The 22,206-nt window shown below is 47.5% G+C and overlaps 1 protein-coding gene across 1 annotated transcript in view; it reads left to right on the forward strand.

The window, feature by feature from the left end:
- The window catches only part of LOC138662153 (heat shock factor protein 3-like), a 54,887-nt gene that overhangs the window by 10,984 nt on the left and 21,697 nt on the right, over positions 1-22,206 (forward strand). The window contains exons 3-6 of the mRNA XM_069747355.1: positions 7,140-7,267; positions 8,521-8,645; positions 19,360-19,435; positions 21,581-21,642. Of these exons, the coding sequence (XP_069603456.1) occupies positions 7,140-7,267; positions 8,521-8,645; positions 19,360-19,435; positions 21,581-21,642 (391 nt within the window). The remainder of the gene's footprint in view (positions 1-7,139; positions 7,268-8,520; positions 8,646-19,359; positions 19,436-21,580; positions 21,643-22,206) is intronic.

The raw sequence follows: 22,206 nt of genomic DNA on the forward strand, positions 1-22,206 counted from the left end.
AAACCAAAAAACACCAAGCGCACAACTAATAAATTGTATAAAATAGGTGTCAGCCGGGGTGCAAAAAGTGGCCAATATACAACCAGAAAAAAAGAGAAAAAGGAGCCACTATATATATATATATATATGCACACCACGGACATATGAAACAACAATAACTCATATAAAGTAACAAGAATTTTATTGGCAAACCACACAAAGAAAATTTAAAACATAATTAAAAACAATGCATATAAACAACTTGGTCCCTCCGTTATTATAAACATATAGTGTTATAGTACAAAATCATATGCCCGCAAAACAATGTAAAGGGAAAACCTATCCCCTGGCTCATGAGGTCAAAATGGGGACATACCCAAAACCTGGACACAAATACTGACTGCCCTGAGCCACCAAACTGATGGAAAAGTGCATGCAAAAGAGCGGAAAACAGTAGCTAACTGCACAATAACATAGTGACCTACAAGCGATCACTCATAACGGACGCATGGGGGAAAAACCCCAAACAAGAAATAGGCAGTAAGACAGTGCCCAGTACGATTAGCGGGTTAAATAACTCATAATAGAGCCAAGAGGTGCAGTATTACCCAGAGGAGTAACAGAGGACAAAATCCCCATGTGCAGGCACACCGGAACCAAGGCAACGCGACCCCACGCGTATCGCCCTCTGAATAGGGCTTCGTCAGGGGAAGATCGTTCTTCCCCTGACGAAGCCCTATTCAGAGGGCGATACTGTGGGCACAGCTCTATCTGCGCTGAATACAGTTCCTCAGGGCACTCCATCGACAAGTGGGACATCTTCCAGGACCGGGTCCGTGAGTAGCTGCACTGCAGACTGACACCCCCCTCTGCCCACTGTCCCCTAACCCACTGGCATCTTCAGGGTCCCTAAAAATGTCTACCTCTAAAGGGGGCCGCTCTCGTCCCCCTACCTCTTCATCTTCTGCCTTAGTCACGTACTTTGCATGTTCGTCCTGTAACAGCAAACTTCCCTCAGGTCAGTCCTCACCGCTGTGTCAGTCCTGCAGCAACCCGATTGTTCCCACCGCCCAGGATCCCCCTGTTCCGCCCGAGAGTGATCCCCCCCATCCCAGGCTGGGCCGCCTCTCTGTCACAATCGGTGGCCGATTTAACACGGGTATCTCAAACCCTAGTGTCCGCGCTGGATCGGTTACCCCTGCAGACCCCTGCAGTGGCCAGCGGGTCGCAGGAACCGCCGCCCGAGCCCTCCTTGATAAGCCACAAAAGGTCCAGACAGGAACGTCGGTCTGAGTCCTCTTCGCGCTCCATCTCGCCGCTCGGCCCTCCCCCGCGGTTGGTGTCCCACCGATCCTCCTCCCCTGAGTCAGGCGAGGCATTATCTGATGCGCCTTCGGAGGATACTTCGGAGCTGGATCCTAACCAAATCGCCACCATGAGTGAGACCGTCCAGAACCTCATTGGGGCAATAAACCAAACATGTGGCATCAAGGATCCCTCTACGGAACCCGCAGATCAGGCGGTTTCGTTTAGACGGGCCAAACCACCTTCAAAAATTTTCGCTCCTCATCCTGAATTCGAGGAAATCGTGTCCAGAGAGAGAGAGAACCCCACTAGGCGTTTTCAGAGGGGAAAACGCCTGGGTGTGTTATATCCTTTTCCTCCAGAACTTACCGCCAATTGGACGGCCTCTCCCTCGGTGGACCCCCCTGTTTCCAGGCTGTCCACCAACACGGTGCTTCCTCTGTCCGGCGGAGCATCTCTGAAGGATTCTAACGATAGAGTTATAGAATCCTTCGCGAAATCTGCTTTTGAAGCGGCTTCAGCGGCTCTATGTCCAGCTTTTGCGTCCACTTGGGCTTCAAAATCCATCTCAAAATGGGCCAAGGATCTTCGGCGAGGTATCCTGGATGGGGCGCCTCCCGCGCAATTAGCGGAACTTGCCAACCAGATTTCCCACGCTGGTGAATACCTGGTTTCCGCCTCCCTGGATGCCGCGTCTTGTGCGGCTCAAGCTTCCAGCAATGCCGTTGCCATCCGCCGGACCGTTTGGCTCAAGGCCTGGCAGGCGGACTTGTCCTCCAAAAAGTCCCTCACTAGTCTGCCCTTCCAGGGCTCTCGCCTCTTTGGTTCCCAGCTGGACCAAATAATTAAGGACGCCACCGGGGGTACAAGTTCTCTTCTCCCCCAGGCTAAGCCTCGTCGCCCTCCTCCTAGACGACAGTTTCGTTCTTTTCGGCCTTTTCGTCGCTTCGCTGCGTCAAACTCCTTTTCCCAGCAGCAACAGAGGCCACAGGCACGTCAAGAGAAAAAGGCGGTGTCCTTTAGGCCCACTCCGTCCTGGCGTCCTCGTTTCTCCCAGGGTAGATCCTCCAGGCCCAGGACTGGAAGATCCACCTCGGCATGACTCTCGGCAAGACTCCAGCCCAACTCCCAGATTGGGCGGCCGTCTTCTCCTTTTCAGGGACGTCTGGATTTCCGCAGTAGAGGATGCATGGGTCAGGGAAGTTGTATCCTCGGGATACAAAATAGAGTTCGCTTCCCGACCTCGGGATCGTTTCTTCCAATCCCGTCCTCCAAGAGACCCCGCTCTAGTTCCGGGCTTCTTCTCAGCCATCGCTTCTCTGCTCAAATCCGGGGTAATCGTTCCCGTCCCAGAAAAAGAACGCTTCACGGGTTTCTACTCGAATCTTTTTGTGGTACCGAAAAAAGACGGCAAAGTTCGCCCCATTCTGGACCTCAAATTGCTGAACAGGAGAGTTCGCCTGAGACACTTCAGGATGGAATCCCTTCGTTCAGTAATTGCTTCCATGGAGGCTCAGGAGTTTCTATGCTCAATAGATATCCAGGACGCCTACCTCCATGTCCCGATATTTCCCGGACATCACCGTTTCCTGCGCTTTGCAGTGCAACGAGATCATTTTCAGTTCGTCGCCCTGCCGTTCGGTCTCGCAACCGCGCCAAGAGTGTTCATGAAGATCATGGCGGCGCTGATGGCCATCTTGAGAGTCAGAGGCCTGGTCCTATTTCCATATCTCGACGACATCCTCATCAAGGCTCCGTCCTTCGCTCAGGCCCACGAAAGCCTGTCCATTGTTCTCGACACCTTAGCCCGTTTCGGGTGGCTGGTAAACCGGAAGAAGTCCTGTCTTATTCCTTCTCAGCGCATCATCTTTCTGGGCATGCTTTTCGATACTCGTCAGAGCAGAGTCTTCCTTCCCACAGACAAGAGATCCACTCTCTGTCGGGACATACGCTTGCTCCAGGGTCCTCGACCTCCCTCCCTCCGTTCAGCCATGAAGGTTCTGGGGAGGATGGTAGCTACATTGGAAGCGATTCCCTTCGCCCAATTCCATTCGCGACCCCTTCAGCAAGCCATTCTGTCTCAGTGGGACAGGTCGGTCTTCTCCCTGGATCTGCCGATCAGACTCTCCTTTCGGGTCAAGCGGTCTCTCAACTGGTGGTCGACGTCACCTCTCATCTCCCAGGGCAGGTCCTTCCTTCCGGTTCACTGGCAGGTGGTGACAACGGACGCCAGCCTGATCGGCTGGGGTGCGGTTTTTCGCCACCTGACGGTTCAGGGCCGCTGGTCGCCGCAGGAGTCATCTCTGCCGATCAACGTCCTCGAAATTCGGGCCATCTTCCTGTCCCTCCGCCACTGGGAAAGGATCCTCAGGGGCCTTCCAGTCCGGATCCAGACGGACAACGCCACGGCTGTGGCATATGTCAACCATCAGGGGGGGATTCGGAGCTCCTTGGCCCTTGCCGAGGTATCCAAGATCCTCCTTTGGGCAGAGGCAACGGTTCCGGTGATATCCGCGGTGCATATCCCCGGCGTGGAAAACTGGGCCGCCGACTTCCTCAGCCGCGAGGGCCTCGCGGCAGGGGAATGGTCCTTGCATCCGGAGGTCTTCCATCAGATTTGTCTTCGATGGGGAACTCCGGATGTGGATCTTACGGCGTCCCGAGTCAACAGGAAGGTTCCGCAGTTCGTCTCCAGGTCCCGCGATCCTCTCGCAGTGGGCGTCGATGCTCTGGCCATTCCTTGGTCACAGTTCGAGCTGCCCTACCTGTTCCCACCCCTTCCATTACTTCCCAAACTGTTGAAGAAGATCAAAGCGGAAGGGGTGCCGGTCATCCTGATCGCCCCGGATTGGCCCAGGAGAGCTTGGTTCGCGGAGCTCGTCAACCTTCTCGCGGACGCTCCCTGGCGCCTTCCAGACAGGCCCGATCTGCTGTCCCAGGGTCCGATCTGCCACCCGAATTCTCGGTCGCTCAGTTTAACGGCGTGGCTGTTGAGACCGCGGTTCTGAGAGCGTCCGGCCTTTCGGACCGGGTGATTCACACCATGATTCAGGCTCGGAAGCCTTCGTCTTCCAGGATCTACTACCGCACCTGGAAGGCCTACTTCCGGTGGTGCGAGTCCAACCACGTTCCGCCTATGGTTTTTTCCCTGCCTTCTCTTTTGGCCTTCCTTCAGGCAGGACTGGATTCGGGCCTGGCTCTTAGTTCCCTGAAGGGTCAGGTCTCTGCGCTTTCCATCCTCTTTCAGAAGACCTTGGCCTCTCGGCCACAGGTTAAGACCTTCTTTCAGGGGGTAGCCCACGCCGTCCCGCCGTACATGGCCCCTGTGGAGGCATGGGACCTAAACCTGGTACTGGACGTTCTGAAGGTTTCTCCCTTTGAACCTCTTAGGGAGATTCCTCTATCAGTTTTATCATGGAAGGTAGCCTTTCTTGTGGCCATCACGTCCATTCGCCGCGTTTCCGAGCTGGCGGCCCTGTCTTGCCGCCCTCCGTTTTTGGTCATTCACCAGGACAAGGTGGTCTTCCGGCCCCCACCTTCTTTTCTTCCTAAGGTGGTTTCCACCTTCCACCTCAACGAGGACATTGTTCTACCTTCCTTTTGTCCAGCTCCGACTCATCCTCTGGAGCGATCGTTGAACAAGCTGGACCTTGTCAGGGCTGTGAGGATCTATCTGGACAGAACGTCCACTTTCCGGAAGACGGATTCCTTTTTCGTCATTCCTGATGGCACGCGCAGAGGCCAGCCGGCTTCTAAAGCGACTATTGCTCGATGGGTCAGAATGGCAATCTTGGAGGCTTACCGGGTCAAGAACAGAGTGCCCCCTCCTGGGATTAAGGCTCACTCTACCCGGGCAGTCGGCGCCTCCTGGGCGGTGCACCACAGGGCTTCCGCCCTGCAGCTGTGCAAAGCGGCAACTTGGTCTTCCATCCACACGTTCGCCAAATTTTACAAGGTCCATACCTACGCATCGGCGGACGCCAGCCTAGGCAGAAGGATCCTGCAGGCGGCAGTGGTGAGTCCTCTGACCTGATGGAAGTCTGTTTCTTCCCGCCCTTGGGACTGCTTTGGGACGTCCCATGGTTCCTGTGTCCCCCAATGAGAGGCGATAAAGAAAACAGGATTTTTGGTTGCTTACCGTAAAATCTGTTTCTTGAAGCCTCCATTGGGGGACACAACACCCTCCCAATGTTTTTGTTATATGTTCTCTGACTGTTCTCACGTTTACAGTTCTCAAGTTTGTGGTTATGGTTTTTCAACCTTGTTCTTTCTCCTACTGCTTTCTCACTAACTGAAGAGTTTAATGCCAGTCGGTGGGGTGTACACTGCAGAGGAGGAGCTAACTTTTTTATTTGCATAGTGTCAGCCTCCTAGTGGCAGCAGCATACACCCCATGGTTCCTGTGTCCCCCAATGGAGGCTTCAAGAAACAGATTTTACGGTAAGCAACCAAAAATCCTGTTTTCATACACCAACAACAAATGTATGCACACTGGGACCTCCCAACAATCGGAAAACCCTGTGTGCCTGAAGAGGGCGCAAACATTGGGGACCACCACTCCCATGGACAGGAAATAAAGCAGTGGCTGCCGATTCTGGCTCCATTTGCACTCGGGTCTTCCTTCATGTATTAGAAAAGAAAATGTGGTGCTCCACGCCACTGGTTTGTGTCCTGTTGAGTGTCATGGTCCGGTGGGATTGGGTAGAGAAAGTTCCAGATGAAAGAAAGAATTGCCGTCTCTCTGGAGAATATGGATATTATTTTTCTAAAGTATATAAAAAATATGGTTTATATTGAGTATAAAATATGACAAACCCCCTATAAAAGATAAAAAACAATAAAGTAAAACACTGATATCAAAATCTAGTCCTAGAAAAATGACTATACACGAATAATGAAATCTAAAACCATCTAACTGGCGTGGCCCTTGTAAGTATTATAAGATATATAATGCAGTCGACTGGTATTGGGAACTAATGTTGAAGCCATCAATATATATCGGACACTGCACAGATGGAGTTAAACGATGCCCAAGTCTTCCATGTGAGCTATCCACAGCGTAGCGGATGGAGGCTGTTAGTATAAAGGGGTTCTCCAGGTTTGGCACAAAACTCTTCAGTTACCCTGCCGTCAGACTTGTGTATCCTCAGTGTACTGTCAGGATTCTCCAGTGGCAAGACAAAACGTTCATGAAACTGCAAGGATGCGAAGTGCACACTTCCAACTAGACGTGCACGGCCTCACTCCGTTCACGTGCATGCGAGGATTCACAAGTCTGCAGGCATATAGATTGGCTGCAGACTTTTGTGACAAGCCTAGACACCCCTTTAAATGCAGTATTGCATGATGGCAGAGCATGGCGTGTGGTAGGGAGACTCGTGGTTTCAGTTGCACCAAGTAGAGACGTATAACTAATGTGCATGGTGTGATCACTATTCCAAATATTTAAAATTTGTGATGACTCTGTCCATCTGTAAAGTAAAACTAGACTTTCAGCTTTAGTTTGGAGTAGGGATGAGCCGACCCGTGGATGTTTGGGTTTTGGTACCCAACCGAACTTTAGCCAAACTTGACCCGGAACCCCATTGAAATCTGTGTTGACCCAAACCGTCAGGTACATACCCCCGAACTTTAACGTCCTGGTTCACTCATCTCTGCGTACTACTGATCCGTTCAGTGTGATTAATGGAGCGAGGTCCGGCATGTGCACTGCTGCTCCTTTCCACCTCTATGGGACAGGTGGAAGCGCCTACACCTGAACCGATTGATATCCCAGCGCTGAATCAAGTGATCAGAGAATGTGCTGTCTACAAATAGTTCCCATTTTTGTAACAACTTGATTTGCATTTTTATAGATGGCTTCAAGAAAGTGTTGAGTCTCGAGAGTGGACTTTTGAAATGTGATGGTGGCTCAGGAATTGAGTTCCAACATCAGTTTTTTAAAAAGGGGAAGGCCGAGCTTTTAGAAAATATCAAACGAAAGGTATGTATGAATGTTAGTGTAAAGCCTTATTCTCAATCCATGATGACCTGTATGCTGCCTAATGAAATGTGTTGTGTCCTTGTGGTTTGGTGGATTCCCTCAGTACAGAAGCATTTAATTCTTTTAAAGCCAATTACATCTATGTAGCAAGTGTAGGGTTCCCAGGAGACTGTTCTGACAAAATAATAGTTTTATTATGACACATTTCTCTGCTCAAACATCATGTATACAAAACCGACGCGTTTCAGCAAAGTGCCAAAATCATGGTGTGTATCACAGCCTACTTCCCCCATTCCCCACACAGGTGAGTTGTACAGAGACTCGATAATGACAACAAATTTTAACCTATAGGATGGGGTTGGAAAGTGCAAACGGATTACACAGACAAATATTGGAAAACGGTAAAGGAAAAAACGACTGATAAAAACAGAACATATTATGCATAGATAAAGGTGATAATAATAGCAGAGAAAATAGTTATTCTATGAAAACTACGCCAAGCAGCCCAGTAAGTGATGCATCCCTGGAATCAGGCTTTCTTGCCCGTTTAAAGGGGTTGTCCATATTTGGAATGCAAGTCTACAGTCACTCTCACAGTGCACTGAATGCTTTCAGGATTCTCCCAGTGCCGGTGGTGAGAGCGGGCAGTGACATGACAAGTATGCGATTTGAGTAGATGAGGTGACTTGACGTACTCCGCTTTGCTCCATTCGCTCCTATTGAGTGAGACCATGCACGTCTAATCGGAATGTGCCAGAAGTATGCAAATCATGTACTTACGGATACATGAACACCCATGCTCTCCACCGGCATCAGAGAATCCGGGCAGTATGAGATCTGCACGTTTTGAGAATTTATAAGTAATGAGTGCAGACTTTCACCACAAACCTGGACAACCTCTTTAAGGATTTATTCACAGATCATAGTTGATAAATGCATTGGAAAAAGTGTCGAGCAATATAATACAAGTCAACTCAATTGAACACGACATATGAAATCAATCCTGCTTTTTCAATTTCATGTGATTGAAAACATAGCCTTAAATTATTGCCACATTCTCCTTAGCAACGTAATAGTATCTGCCACCATGAGCAGCTGTTGGTTTTTGTCTTTCTTATTTCTGAGACTATTTTGCGAATAAATTCAGAATTTTTGGTCTTAACATTTTAGCGTAGCATTTTCACTTTCATAACATACCAAATAGTTATACTTAGTCAGTGGATTAATACTTCTGGACTTCATTTGTATTTTAGATGCCTCCAGTGAAGGCGGACGATCCTAATCTCACTCAGGAAGATCTACAGAAAATAGTTACGGAGTTGCAAGATCTTAAACATGTGCAAAGCAATATGGATACTAAGCTGGAAAATATGAGACGGTATGTGGCAAATGGATTCCATGTTAACTTAGCTAGTGAAAATTAATAAGTTGTATAGTAGTCAGCACTTAAAACACATATACATATATATATGTGTATATATATATATATATATATATATATATATATATATATATATATATATATATATATATATATATATATACACACTGTATTTCTATACACAAATAACAATAGTGGCCAGTAAAAGGGTGAACATAAATGTGTGCTGAAAGTTGCTGGCAAACCAACAGGCCCTGTGTGCTGACCCGTGAGAAATTGTAATGAATACAGAGTAAAAACTATGGTACTGCTGCACTTTTGTAAATGCAAATGGCTAAAATACTTTCTCTTATAGTATGAACGTGCTAGTAGAAAACGAGATAAAAACAAAACATCAACATCACTTTTTGAACAAAACAGAGGAATACACTGAAGCACAAATTTGAGTTTATTCAATATTGCATCAAATTTATTTTAACACATTTACTTATGATCAACAATTTTACTTTCAGATCTGGGGTACAGCCATGGGGTCCAGGTTTGCCCCTAGCTAATGAGTCTATTGGGAGGAGTCTGACATATATATATTTTTTTTAACTCAAGGTAGGGTGAGGGTGGGCCTGGTCCTACGGCGCCGGTTTATCTATTTATCTGGGAAGGTTCTAGATTCATTGATAAACTTTTTTGAGGAAATTAATCACGACAATTATGGCCTACTCTTCTACATTCCGTTCTGTCAGTGTTAATATTTTAGATTTGACTATTTTTGTGGACTGGGATTTTTTATCCATTAAGACCTATTGAAAGGAGGTGGATTCAAACAGCTTTATTTTTATCACTAGCTGTCACCTCCGTGCATGGCCTACTAATTTTCCCAAGGGTCAATTGATTTATATCTGTCCCTGAGTTCTTGATGAAACGATTTGCAAGCAAAGGATATGGCTCAAGCCTGATAAGAACCTCCTTGAAGGAAGTACAATCTGTGTGAAGAGCTAATTTTATTCATACCTTTTAAACCCCCTCACATCCCCCGTCTCCACATACCCGTCAGTATGCAGCAGCAGTATGTCGTAATCACAAGGCTTTCAAGAAGATTAAAATGATTGAGGAGTTCCTTTTGGATCATCCCGAGTTCGTATACAAAAAAGCACAAATTCTGGGTAAGGCTTCTTTTACACATACCGTTGTTTTGCAGCCTGTTTTTTTGGCCCCAGTAGATTTCTATTGGGCCGCAATAATTTCACGGTGAGCCGTATTTAGGGCCGTGAAAAAAGATCGAGCCTGCTCGATCTTTTTCACAGCTTACGGACATGGCCCCCATTGAAAATCAAAGGGGCCACAAAAACAACGGAAGCTTGTTTTTGAGGTGCACCGTGACGTCCGGTTTTGTGGAACGTGTTTTTTTTTTTCCAATACTATTTCCTTAGTATTGGAAACCTGAAAAACGGCGATCTGCAAGTTTTTTGCGGTCCGTTATTGTGGCAGACCGTGAAAATTGCTTTGATAAGGCCCGCAATAACAGGCCGTAAAAAACCCGGTATGTGTAAAAGACGCCTAATACAATAACACCAACTCAAAGGGTACACGGAAAGAAGACCTGAAGGCTAGTACCCTCTTCCTAGCCAAAATGGTGGGATTCACACCATGAGGGAAGTGCTCTTGTTAACAATCTTCAAATAACAGAAACATTCAAAAACAATTTCTCCTACGCCTCATTGGGGGACACAGGTCCATGGGTGTTATGCTGCTTGCCACTAGGAGGACACTAAGTAAACACACAGAGTTAACTCCTCTGCAGTATACACCCCTTGACTGGCCAGTCACGACTCAGTTCTTGCTTAGTGTCTGTAGGAGGCACTTGGGTCTGTTCAGACCCCACCATTTATTTTATTTTTTGTTTTCTGTAAATTTTTATTTTTTATCTAATGGAGTGAAGGGGGTGACGGACTCCTTTTTAGGGTCCGCTCTCCCTCGAACCATCAACAGGCGAGCACGGCGAGTATACCTCTCCGTACCTCTCCTGCGACGAATGGGGCACGCCTAACCTAAACCCAGGGCGACTGTTCCTACTCGTTCCTGATCTCCCCCATATAGGTGGGCGAGCACATAGAGTATACCTCTCATGTGCATCTCCCGGGCTCCACCGCACTCAAGCCCCCTCCTCGGTGTCTTGTAGTCCCCACGGTAGCCATAAGTTCTCTGCGGCAGGCACATCAGCACGGCGGCACAGCCATAAGTCCCCTGCGGCAGGCACACATATGATGCTCTCCATCCTCCGATGCAGGGAGGACCGATTGAGCTGGAGGCCGCACCGAGGCTCGTTGAGTAGTCCCCTCCTCACGCTGCAGCGTGGGAGGATGCGGTCCGGGTCCCTGGGGAGAGGCGCCGCTGATTGGTGACAGCGGCGATCGTTCGGCGCTACACCGTGCCCGCCGGCGCGCTCCGCCGGCTTGCTCCACAAATTAAGTCCCCGGCTTCTGCTGGACTAGACCGCAACTTAAAATTCCCACCCACTGTTGAAGCCCCGCCCACTACTAAGGCGCTTCTCACTCTGAACGAGAAGTGCCCTGCCAATCTCTTGCGCCATCTTGGGACTCCACTTCTGCTGGGAACATCCAGCCGAAAACGCTGCCTTCCCTCTCTGCCTCCCCGGGGACACCACAGGACCGTGGGTAAGCTGCTCCACTCCTTAGGGAAAAGCTTAACCCCTTCTCTGCTCCCATAGCCCTGGTTTCGCAGTCTAATTGGAGTATAGACATACACTATGTCTCAATCTAAGGACGCAAAAAGGGGCAATAAAAAGCACAGTGTTTTTTACTTCATGTGCCACTTGCAATTCTGCGTTGCCACGTGCCCACAATACCCCTTTGTGCCAGAACTGTGACCCGGCCTGTGCGCAGCCGCCTTCTGCCGCCACCTCCAATGTCTCCACCGAGCCTAACCCTCCTGAGTGGGCCGCGTCCTTGTCACGCTCAATGGAGTCCGTGGTCAAGGCATTGGACTTTTTCCAAGGGTCCTCCTTAAGCCAGAACTCCCCTCCGTCGGCTGCGACGGAATCTGGCGACGGTGCGGGGCCGTCCGACCTCGGGGCGTACCGTTCTATGGGACCCTCGGGGTGCCAGAAAAAGGACCCTTCTCTCATATCCTGTCTATGCTCGAGCTTCAGCATCTGTCACTCATCTTCTCGCTCCCCCTCCCCTGCGGGTCGCAGCGTACATGACTCAGTATGCGAGTCGGAGGAATCTTTAACCCAAGACTCCTCTATCGGTCAGGAGACACTTGACTCCCTTATTGAGGCAGTCAACAAAACACTAATGGTGGACGACGAATCCGTTTCCTCTCAGGAACACGTATCTTTTAAAAAGTCTAAACGCATCCAAAAGATATTTGCTAATCACCCTGAGTTTCAGGACATTTTCCAAAAACACAGGGAACACCCGGAGAAGCGTTTTATGGCTCAAAAAGCCACGGAAGTTAAATATCCTTTCTCCAAGGATCTGGTGAAGGAGTGGCTTCTCTCTCCTTCTGTGGAACCTGCCGTATCACGACTCGCATCCAAAATAGTCTTATCCCTGTACGACGGTTCATCAGTCAAAAATCCTTCTGACCGTTAAATTGATTATCTAGCTCGCTCAGTCTTTGAGGCCTCAGAAGCAGCTCTCCTTCCATCTTTTGCAGCTACCTGGGTGGCAAAGGCAATGGTGGCCTGGGCAGGTGTTAACTTCTACCGTCCATGGCAGTAATATTCCCCCAGAGGCGGCCAGACTAGCTAACCAGATAGCTCAGGCCGGAGATTTCGTAGTCAACGCTTCCATAGATGCGGTGAATTGTGCAGCACAAGCGGCTGCAAACGCAATTTCCATCAGGAGGGTCTTATGGCTCCGCGATTGGCGAGCAGATTCTGCTTCCATTCTCTGCCTTGCCAAGCGGGCCGTTTATTTGGGGAGAAACTAGAGCAAATCATTTCTGATGCTACTGGAGGGAAGAGTAAATTTCTTCCCCAGCAGAAACCTCCCCGGCTTTTTCGGAATCAACAGCAGTTTCGATTCCGGTCCTTTCGTAACAACTCAAGTTGGTCCTCCTCTTCCCCTGGTTTGGGACGACGGGAAAACAGAAATCCCCAGTTCTCATACAGACCAAATCGTTCCTAGAAACCCAGACCGAGACCTTCTGCCCCTAAACCATCCGCATCCCTTCTGCATAATGACTCGTCGACGTGTCCAGCGGACACCAACAAAGTAGGCGGACGCCTTCTTTCGTTCCGGCAAAATTGGCTCTCGGTCGTTCACGACGAGTGGGTCAGAGAGCTCGTGTCTTCCGGATACAAAATCGAGTTTTCTTCCATCCCCCCTCCGCGCTTCTTCCAGTCTTCTCCCCCCAAATCAAGAGCGTCACATCTTCAGGCCATACAGGTGCTTCAAAGGGACGGTGTCATCGCTCCGGTACCTCAACACCAAAGGTTCAAGGAGTTTTACTCCAACCTCTTCGTGGTCCCAAAGAAGGACGGGACTCTACGGCCCATACTGGACCTCAAACTGCTGAACAAGTTTGTACGGGTCCGACACTTCAGGATGGACTCGCTCCGTTACGTTGTCGCGTCCCTGGAAAAAGGAGAGTTCCTTGCATCCATAGACATCAAGGATACTTATCTACATATTCCAATTTTTCCCGCTCGTCAGCAGTTCCTGCGCTTTGCAGTCCAAGAAGAACACTTCCAGTTTGTGGCCTTGGCCTTTGGACTTGCCACCGCCCTCAGTCTTCACGAAGGTCATGGCGGCTGTCATGGCCATTCTTCACGCCCAGGGAGTGGTAGTTCTGCCCTATCTGGACGACCTATTAATCAAGGGTCCGTCCCAGTCTGCCTGCAAGAAGTCTGTAAGTATCACCGTGGATTCTCTTTCTCCCCTGGGTTGGAAGATCAACTTCGAGAAATCATCTCCAGTGCCGGCTCAGCAAATCTGCTTCCTGGGCATGATTTTGGACTCTTCCCGCGGGCTAGTCATTCTCCGTCCAGAGAAGGTCTTGTCCTTACAACAGGGAGCACGCAAGCTCTCCTGCCCAGTCTCACTCCATTCGCTTCGCAATGCGCATCCTTGGGAAAATGGTGGCGGCAATGGAAGCCATTCCGTTTGGGCAGTTCCATCTCCGTCCCTTGCAACAGGTGCTTCTGTTAGCCTGGGACAGGAGCCCGGTTTCCCATCGACCGTCGTTTTTGCCTGCCCCCACAGGTCAGGCAGACCCTCAGGTGGTGGACGCTATAGTCCTCCCTGAACCAAGGGAAGTCCTTTCTTCCAGTGCGCTGGTTAGTGGTGACACCAATGCCAGCCTTTTGGGCTGGGGCGCAGTTTTCAATCACCACACGGCACAAGGTCGTTGGTCCACAAGAGTCGAGCCTCCCAATCAATATCTTGGAGATTCGAGCGATCACTCTTGCGTTACGCAACTTTCACCACCTTCTCGCAGGCCATCCCATCAGAATCCAATCCGACAACGCCACAGCCGTGGCGTATATCAACCGACAAGGGGGAATCCGCAGCAGGGCAGCCATGCTCAAAGTCTCCCACATCCTGCGCTGGGCCGAGACCAATCACTCGCTCATCTCGTCGATCCACATACCGGGCGTGGAGAATTGGGAAGTGGACTTCTTCAGTCGCCAAGGTCTTGCCTCGGGCGAGTGGTCCCTCCATCCGGAAGTCTTCCAGCAGATTTGCCTTCACTGGGGGTCGCCGGATGTGGATCTCATGGCCTCAAGGTTCAACAACCAGGTTCCCCAGTTCATTGCGTGGTCCCGCGATCCTCGCGTCATCGGGGCAGATGCTCTGGTCCTGTCGTGGCATCGGTTCCAGGTGCCATACATATTTCCGCCTCTTCCTCTGGTCCCGAGAGTCATCAACAAGATCAGAACAGAGGGGAGACCGGTGATTCTCGTCGCGCCAGACTGGCCGCGCCGAGCATGGTACGCGGAACTTGTCCAAATGGTCGCCGACGTCCCCTGGCGGCTTCCAGATCGCATGGATCTTCTCTCACAGGGCCCGATTTGCCACCAGGACTCCGGGGCCCTGTCTTTGCCGGCGCGGTCGTTGAATCCTGGATTTTAGCCCAAGCCGGATTCTTTCCAGGGGTTTCTTCTACCATGATTCGCGCTAGGAAACCCGTATCCATGCGCATTTATCATCGCACCTGGCGCATCTTCTTTTCATGGTGCAATACCCATGGACGTTCTCCTTCGGTTTTTTCCATTCTGGAGTTTCTCCAGTCAGGTTTAGAGTCAGGCCTTGCCCTGAGCTCGCTCAAGGAACAAGTGTCCGCATTGTCTGCTCTATTCCAACAAAAGATCGCTTCCAGACTGCCGGTTAAGACATTCATCCAAGGAGCCTCCCGGGTGGTCCCTCCCTATAGAATGTCTTTGGCGTCATGGGATCTTAACTTGGTTCTCGGAGTTCTTCAGGAGGCCACTTTCGAACCATTGCAGGACATCTCTCACCCTCCTTTCATGGAAGGTGGTCTTTCTCTTGGCGATTACATCAATCAGGAGAATTTGAGTTGATGGCACTCTCTTGCTGACCCCCCCTTCCTTATTTTTCACCCAGACAAGGTAGTTTTGAGAACTTCTCCCTCTTTCCTACCTAAAGTCATCTCCTCCTTTCATCTAAATGAGGACATTGTCTTGCCGTCATTCTGTTCGGCACCAACCCATCATATCGAGAAAGCTCTCCATACTCTGGATGTGGTTAGAGCTCTTCGGCGGTACATATCTCGCACGGCTCCCTTCTGTAAGTCGGATGTCCTGTTCGTGCTTCCAGAGGGACATAGGAAAGGTCTACCTGCCTCAAAGGCCACTCTAGCCAAGTGGATTCGCTCCACTATTCAGGAATCCTACCGCGTCAGGAACACCCCTGTCCCAGCAGGGATTAAGGCACATTCGACTCGGTCGGTCAGTGCTTCTTGGGCCATTCGGCATCAGGCTTCCGCACAGCTTTGTAAAGCTGCGACTTGGTCCAGTCTGCATACCTTCACGAAGCACTATCACATTCATACCCAGGCTTCGGCAGACGCTGCCCTTGGCAGGCGCATTCTGCAGACAGCGGTACCTCAGTAAGCCAATGGTACATGGGGTTTTAGCAGTGCAATTGCTCCCCACCCAGGGACTGCTTTAGGACGCCCCATGGTCCTGTCTCCCTCAATGAGGCGTAGGAGAAAAGCATATTATTGTGTACTCAACGTAAAATCTTTTTCTCCGAGCCAATCATTGGGGGACACAGCACCCACCCTGTTAGCCTATTGGCTGTTTGTTGTTGTATTTTGTTCCTCAGTATTGGACATAGTTTACTTGTCTTGGTTTTACTCCTACTGCTTTACTACCGAACTGAGTCGTGACTGGCCAGTCAAGGGGTGTATACTGCAGAGGAGGAGTTAACTCTTTGTGTTTACTTAGTGTCCTCCTAGTGGCAAGCAGCATAACACCCATGGTCCTGTGTCCCCCAATGATTGGCTCGGAGAAAAAGATTTTACGGTGAGTACACAAAAATCTCCTTTTTCTAATTTGGACTCTACAGAACAATTTACCATTTGTACGGCTGTCTGACTGCGCCCAAAGGCAAGTGTATTAGTCAGCTTGATTGGCTGTATTTCAATCTAGAAGGAGGGTCTCGACAGGGCTTCTCCTTGTCACTGATGCAGTTTCCCTTGGCGACAGGACCAGTTGCCTTGAGAATTGGACAACATATAAAGGCATTGACTTGACTGATAGAATGGACAAAGTAGGGTCGTATGCAGATGACCTTGTTTTGTTCCTGTCACCCTTGGACCAATCTTTACCTGGAAGAATAGAGTTGACTAATCGGTTTGGAGTTTATTCTAGTCTTCAAATAAACCGGAGCAAATTGGTTGTAATGCCATTGACTGAGACAGTGGATAGTACTGTCATGGCTAATTGTACAACCAGAGATTTCTTTACTTGAAATTGTGAATGACGAATTATGGCCACACTGTGATAGGACTTTCCCCCCTGAAGTTCTTTTTATGGCCAGGAAAGCTATAGCTATGAGATGGATGAGGGAAATGCCTTCTCTTTTTCAAGGGAAAAATGTTAAACCATCATAATTTCGTATGAAAATATAGTGTGTAAAAAAAAAAAAAAAAAAAAAAAAAAAAAAAAAAGGGGTTGCTCTCTGAAGTTCCTGGGATGTGGTGTGACTAGTGTCCAGCGTTACACTATCCACTGCTATGTCTCATTCTGATATCTATGTACTGGAAGAGATTGTAGACGGCTTGTTGGTGACTGTAATTCCCTGAAGATGAGCTGTGCGTACAGGTATAAAGGCTGCTCTGTGAAGCGATGTGGTCACCCTCTGCTTCTCATTGAGATATTTGTGATGATGTAACTGTTGTATATCTGATAGATGGACTACTGTACGTTCCTGTAAGCTCATTCTTGGAATATGCTTACGACACTGTCAGAGATAAGCATTTGTTGACTTGTTTGTATTGAAAAAATCTTGGGTACTTGCAAGTAGCATTCAATAAAAGAAAACAAAAAAATTGTCAAAAAACTCCATAAAACATGCCATTTTGGCTTGCCTGTCTTAGTGGATTTGGCACATCTTTTACTGAATCATATGAAATGCCATTCTTAATTAATCCCCTCTCCCCAAATTGTACGATACACAAGCTTCCTTCTTCTAATTGATCTGTTCATTCAAGTGCAGCCTTCTCCTGCCGGATCAGAGGAACGTTGCATACATTTAGTTGTCGGACATTTACCGCAGACCATTTTTAACTAAGTCTTCAATTGGAAAACTCACCATGAAACAGGGTGGATTTGATTTAAATCTAACTGATTTAAATCACGATTTAAATCACTAGTCAATAAGGCTTGATTTAAATCAGTGATTTAAATCAAAGTTTCTACCTAACTGAATTTGACTCCGCAGAGGTCCCAGCCTCTTCTTCACGGCAAAAATGTTACAACATGAACAGAGTTGAGAAAAAGACCTTAATCCTAATGTTCTACAAACCTATGAATACAGAATCAACCCCTTCAGTGCCAAGTCCAAGAAGTTAGACAATATGTTTTTGATTGTTTGGAGTGGAATAGATCTGCACAACACAAGAAGAATGTGAATCTAAGTGTGAGGAGGAGGAAGGGCAAGCAGACAAGAAAATGAAAGTGAAACTTTGAGCACAATACTGCAGCATAGCCACAGACAGACAAGTCTGGATCTGTTTGTGTGTACGATCTGAGGTTTATTACATTCTTTCCTTATAATGGCAGCAGGCCGTAAAAGAGACCCAGTTTGGGAATATTTTAATGAAGCTCATCTTCATCACCGCACTTCTCATGATGTTGCCTCATTCGCGCCACCAGGCCTTGCATCTCTTTGTTGCATCGTTTGCATTTTCCACGCATGCCTGCCTTACCGATAGGCGAAGGAGCTTCATTAAAATATTCCCAAACTGGGTCTCTTTTACGGCCTGCTGCCATTATAAGGAAAGAATGTAATAAACCTCAGATCGTACACACAAACAGATCCAGACTTGTCTGTCTGTGGCTATGCTGCAGTATTGTGCTCAAAGTTTCACTTTCATTTTCTTGTCTGCTTGCCCTTCCTCCTCCTCACACTTAGATTCACATTCTTCTTGTGTTGTGCAGATCTATTCCACTCCAAACAATCAAAAACATATTGTCTAACTTCTTGGACTTGGCACTGAAGGGGTTGATTCTGTATTCATAGGTTTGTAGAACAATAGGATTAAGGTCTTTTTCTCAACTCTGTTCATGTTGTAACATTTTTGCCGTGAAGAAGAGGCTGGGACCTCTGCGGAGTCAAATTCAGTTTTGAGAACTGCGTAAGTAAAGCGAGCGTCTGTGATAATATAGGAGAGAAACTGCCCACTAATCCTACAGAAACCTCTGGAAGAGCATGGCATTGTGAATGTTACACATATACAGCCTTTATTCTACAGCCTTTATTCTACTGAGTTAAACAACTCAGCTTTATCTCATGATGGAAGAACCTTTGGATGGTAAAATATTTTCCTCAAAAAGCAGTTTATTAAAAAAAATCCGATTTAAATAAAAAAAAATCCGATTTAAATCAAAAAAATCAGATTTAAATCAAAAAAATCCGATTTTTTTTTTTTTTTTTTTTATTTAAAAAAAAAAAACATTGATTTTTATCCACCCTGCCATGAAAGATATTTTTCACCCCTCCAAAACCAGCTGACCCATTCTTTGCGATAATGTGGCCAACCTTGTGCAAAATTTTAAAAATCAACTTGTCTCATAAATCTGTTTATCCCCTGCTCCTCATGAGATCAGTCATTGAGCTTTCCTTCATAGATGTGTATATAAAGATTATCTAATGGCTTTCAAGGTCTACCTCTACTTGTGCCGTCATCAGGTCTGCTGATTTATCTATTGTATGTGCGTTTATAGAACCAAATCGCTTTACAGACATCAGCATTGCTGTCCCCATTGGGCTCACAGTCTACAATCTGCATTTCCTATCCGTATGTCTTTGGAGGAACTCCCCGCTAGCATGGGGAGGTCATACAAACTCTGTAGATGTTTTCCTTGGTGGGATTTAAACCCACATGATCAATGCACGATCCTAGCGAAAAGACAGCGGTTTTTGTTTGCTTTTTTGCTTTTATATTTTTAGCATTTTATACTTAAAATAAATGTCTTATTTTAATACAATTTTTGTAGAGAAAACCGAGATCTCTGGAAAGAAGTATCTTCACTAAGGAGAAGACACAGCCAGCAGCAAAAGCTTCTGTCAAAGGTGACTTATGCCGTTCTTGCTGGTGGTGGTAGCACAAAGTTATGGTGTGGCTTGACATTGTGTGTGACCATTACTCATTAATAAGTGTCTCAGTTTTTAACCCTATGCGACAATTAGCATAAATACACAATGCCGCTGCTAAATGCTTGGGGAAATCAAATATGTCCACTAGGGAAGTTCTACATCTCCTGAACCTTGTGACTGGGTAGAGTTGGCTGTTGTTCCTGGCAGTAGACCATCTATACATGTCACCAAGGGGAGAACCCACCCTCCTACCCCACCTCATTGGAGACTGCTGCACTTGGCTGGTCATTTCTCACCTGTATATCACAGCAATTCAGAACCATTGTCTAGGACAGCCACAATTACTGGCAAGTATTTAGGTGGTGGAAACGTTGGGAGTGATGCCATTAGATTGCTGCCATGAACTGCAAGAAATGACAGACATTTTAACAACCACACCAACACTCTGCACACATCACTCCAGCATGCAGCACTGCTGTATGCTATGCTAAGCTAGCTTGGTGATTGCAGCAGATGTCTGGGTATACGGAGTTTAGCAAATTTCAAACTCTTCCATCTTGGCACACATTACTAATGAGCATTTTTGAAAATGGGTGCATAGGTAGATGTTATGGCATACTTCAAGAGACACACTGGCCCTAAAAAAAATCTGAAGCTGCTGATACCACGACAAACGCTGTTCTAACTTTGTCAGAGTGAAGAAAAACGTACATGAAAAGTAGTATGGATATCGTGCTACAGCTATGACCTAGAAAATACCTAATACCAAAAAGAACCGCCTTGAGTAGAATGTCTAATTGAAACTACTGCTTAATACTGTTCTAGATAATCAGCTCCAAATTGTGAATCTTAACCCTGACGCTTGTGCACAAAATAGGTTAGTCCCACTGCACCCGCCAAAGAGTGTGTGTGGTGTATAATACCAGGTATCAATTCCACCTTGCACACACTGAAAAATATAGGTGTCCGGCGCTAATGCTAAATCGTGCCTGATGGTATGTAGTGAACGAGTGTAGGTACCACTATACACACTAGAGACTGAGTAACAAGCACCAGTGTTATGTGATACAGGAGTGATGCTTTCTCCAAATAGTGCTATAAACGTTCCGGATAGGATAGGCATAAAATGTATACGCTTATAAGCATTGGCAACGTATGTTGGTCAGTCAATGAGGTATCCAGACCAAAGCTGGTTTCTTACCTACTTGGCATTAATAAGCTGTTCGATTCATAAGCGCAGGTGGTGAGCGAGTACTACCGCTTGGTGCTCCGGTCCCAATATGACCGGTATCTGCCGTGCAGAGCCAGAAGACGCCCCGACCGGCGGCGTGACTGGATGCGCGGGGAAAAAAACCGAGAGAAAAGCGGCTGCTAGTGGTCGCTGCAGCGTGTGACGTCACTAGGCTAAGGAGCCTTGCTAGGACCAAAAGAGTCCACCAGCGCGTTTATGAATACTCAAGGCGGTTCTTCTTGGTATTAGGTATTTTCTAGGTCATAGCTGTAGCGCGATATCCATACTACTTTTCATGTACGTTATGGCATACTTGCTTATGCATTGCCTTTATTGACCATCACTGCCTTCCTGAGCTGGTCTCCCCACCTAGCACCAGCACTGCCTCCCTGAGCTGGTCTCCCCGCCTAGCACCAGCACTGCCTCCCTGATCTGGTCTCCCCGCCTAGCACCAGCACTGCCTCCCTGAGCTGGTCTCCCCGCCTAGCACCAGCACTGCCTCCCTGAGCTGGTCTCCCCGCCTAGCACCAGCACTGCCTCCCTGAGCTGGTCTCCCCACCTAGCACCAGCACTGCCTCCCTGAGCTTGTCTTCCCACCTAGCACCAGTATTGGGTGGGAAAGCTGCCTGGGGAGGCCCATGCTCGGGAAGTGCTCTGTCTCGCCCAGAGCACCTAATATCTAATATTCTTATACATTAAAATGCTAATTACTCTGAGATGCTGCAACAGATAAGTTGTAAATCTTTTGTAGGATTTGGTGTTCAGACGCGCCTGCCGATATATGCAGTTTGGCGGGTTAATCTTACTGTCATATTCCCTTTAACAAAAGCTACTTTATGGTATCACATGCTAGTATCTAATCTGTTCAGTTGTTTTCCATCTGTTTCTAGCTGCTTCAATTCATCCTGAGCTTAATGAGGGGCAATATTGTGCTGGCACCAAACAGGAAAAGGTATTTCCAAGTTATTGTTTTGCTTTTGAAATGTCCTTTTCCCTTATTTATTACATGTAATTAGCTGTTTTTTGCTCTTTCTGTATTTTCATAGATATGGTCATGTAAATTATAATATTGCCTTTTTTTTTCCTTACATTGTATTTTTGCCACATTTTTTGTTACATTTGTCTATAATATTGGGATTAATTTAAGAGCAAATGTACCAAGTTGTGGATAATTCGTGTAGAATGTAGAGAAATACTAAAATGTTAAAGGGAACCTGTCACCAGTTTTTTCCCATATGAAGTACTGCCAGAACCATTAGGTCCTTTTTACAGCATACTGGAATGCTATGAAAAACAAGTCCCCAATCCAGTCTGCAGATGCCAAAAAAATACCTTATTATGGTCACAGTGGAAGGCATTGTGCCGAAACGTACGTGTGGGTTGGCACCATGTCCCATTGCAGGTGACGTACTTGAGAACGCTCTCCAAGTCTTGATTTAATAAGTACACGTCCTGTCAGTGATCTTTTCTATATATGATATTATGTATAAATAGTGTGGTAGGATGTATATATTTT

This window comes from Ranitomeya imitator, chromosome 2 (genome assembly GCF_032444005.1).
Source record: "Ranitomeya imitator isolate aRanImi1 chromosome 2, aRanImi1.pri, whole genome shotgun sequence".
In the NCBI taxonomy this organism is placed as follows: Eukaryota; Metazoa; Chordata; class Amphibia; order Anura; family Dendrobatidae; genus Ranitomeya; species Ranitomeya imitator.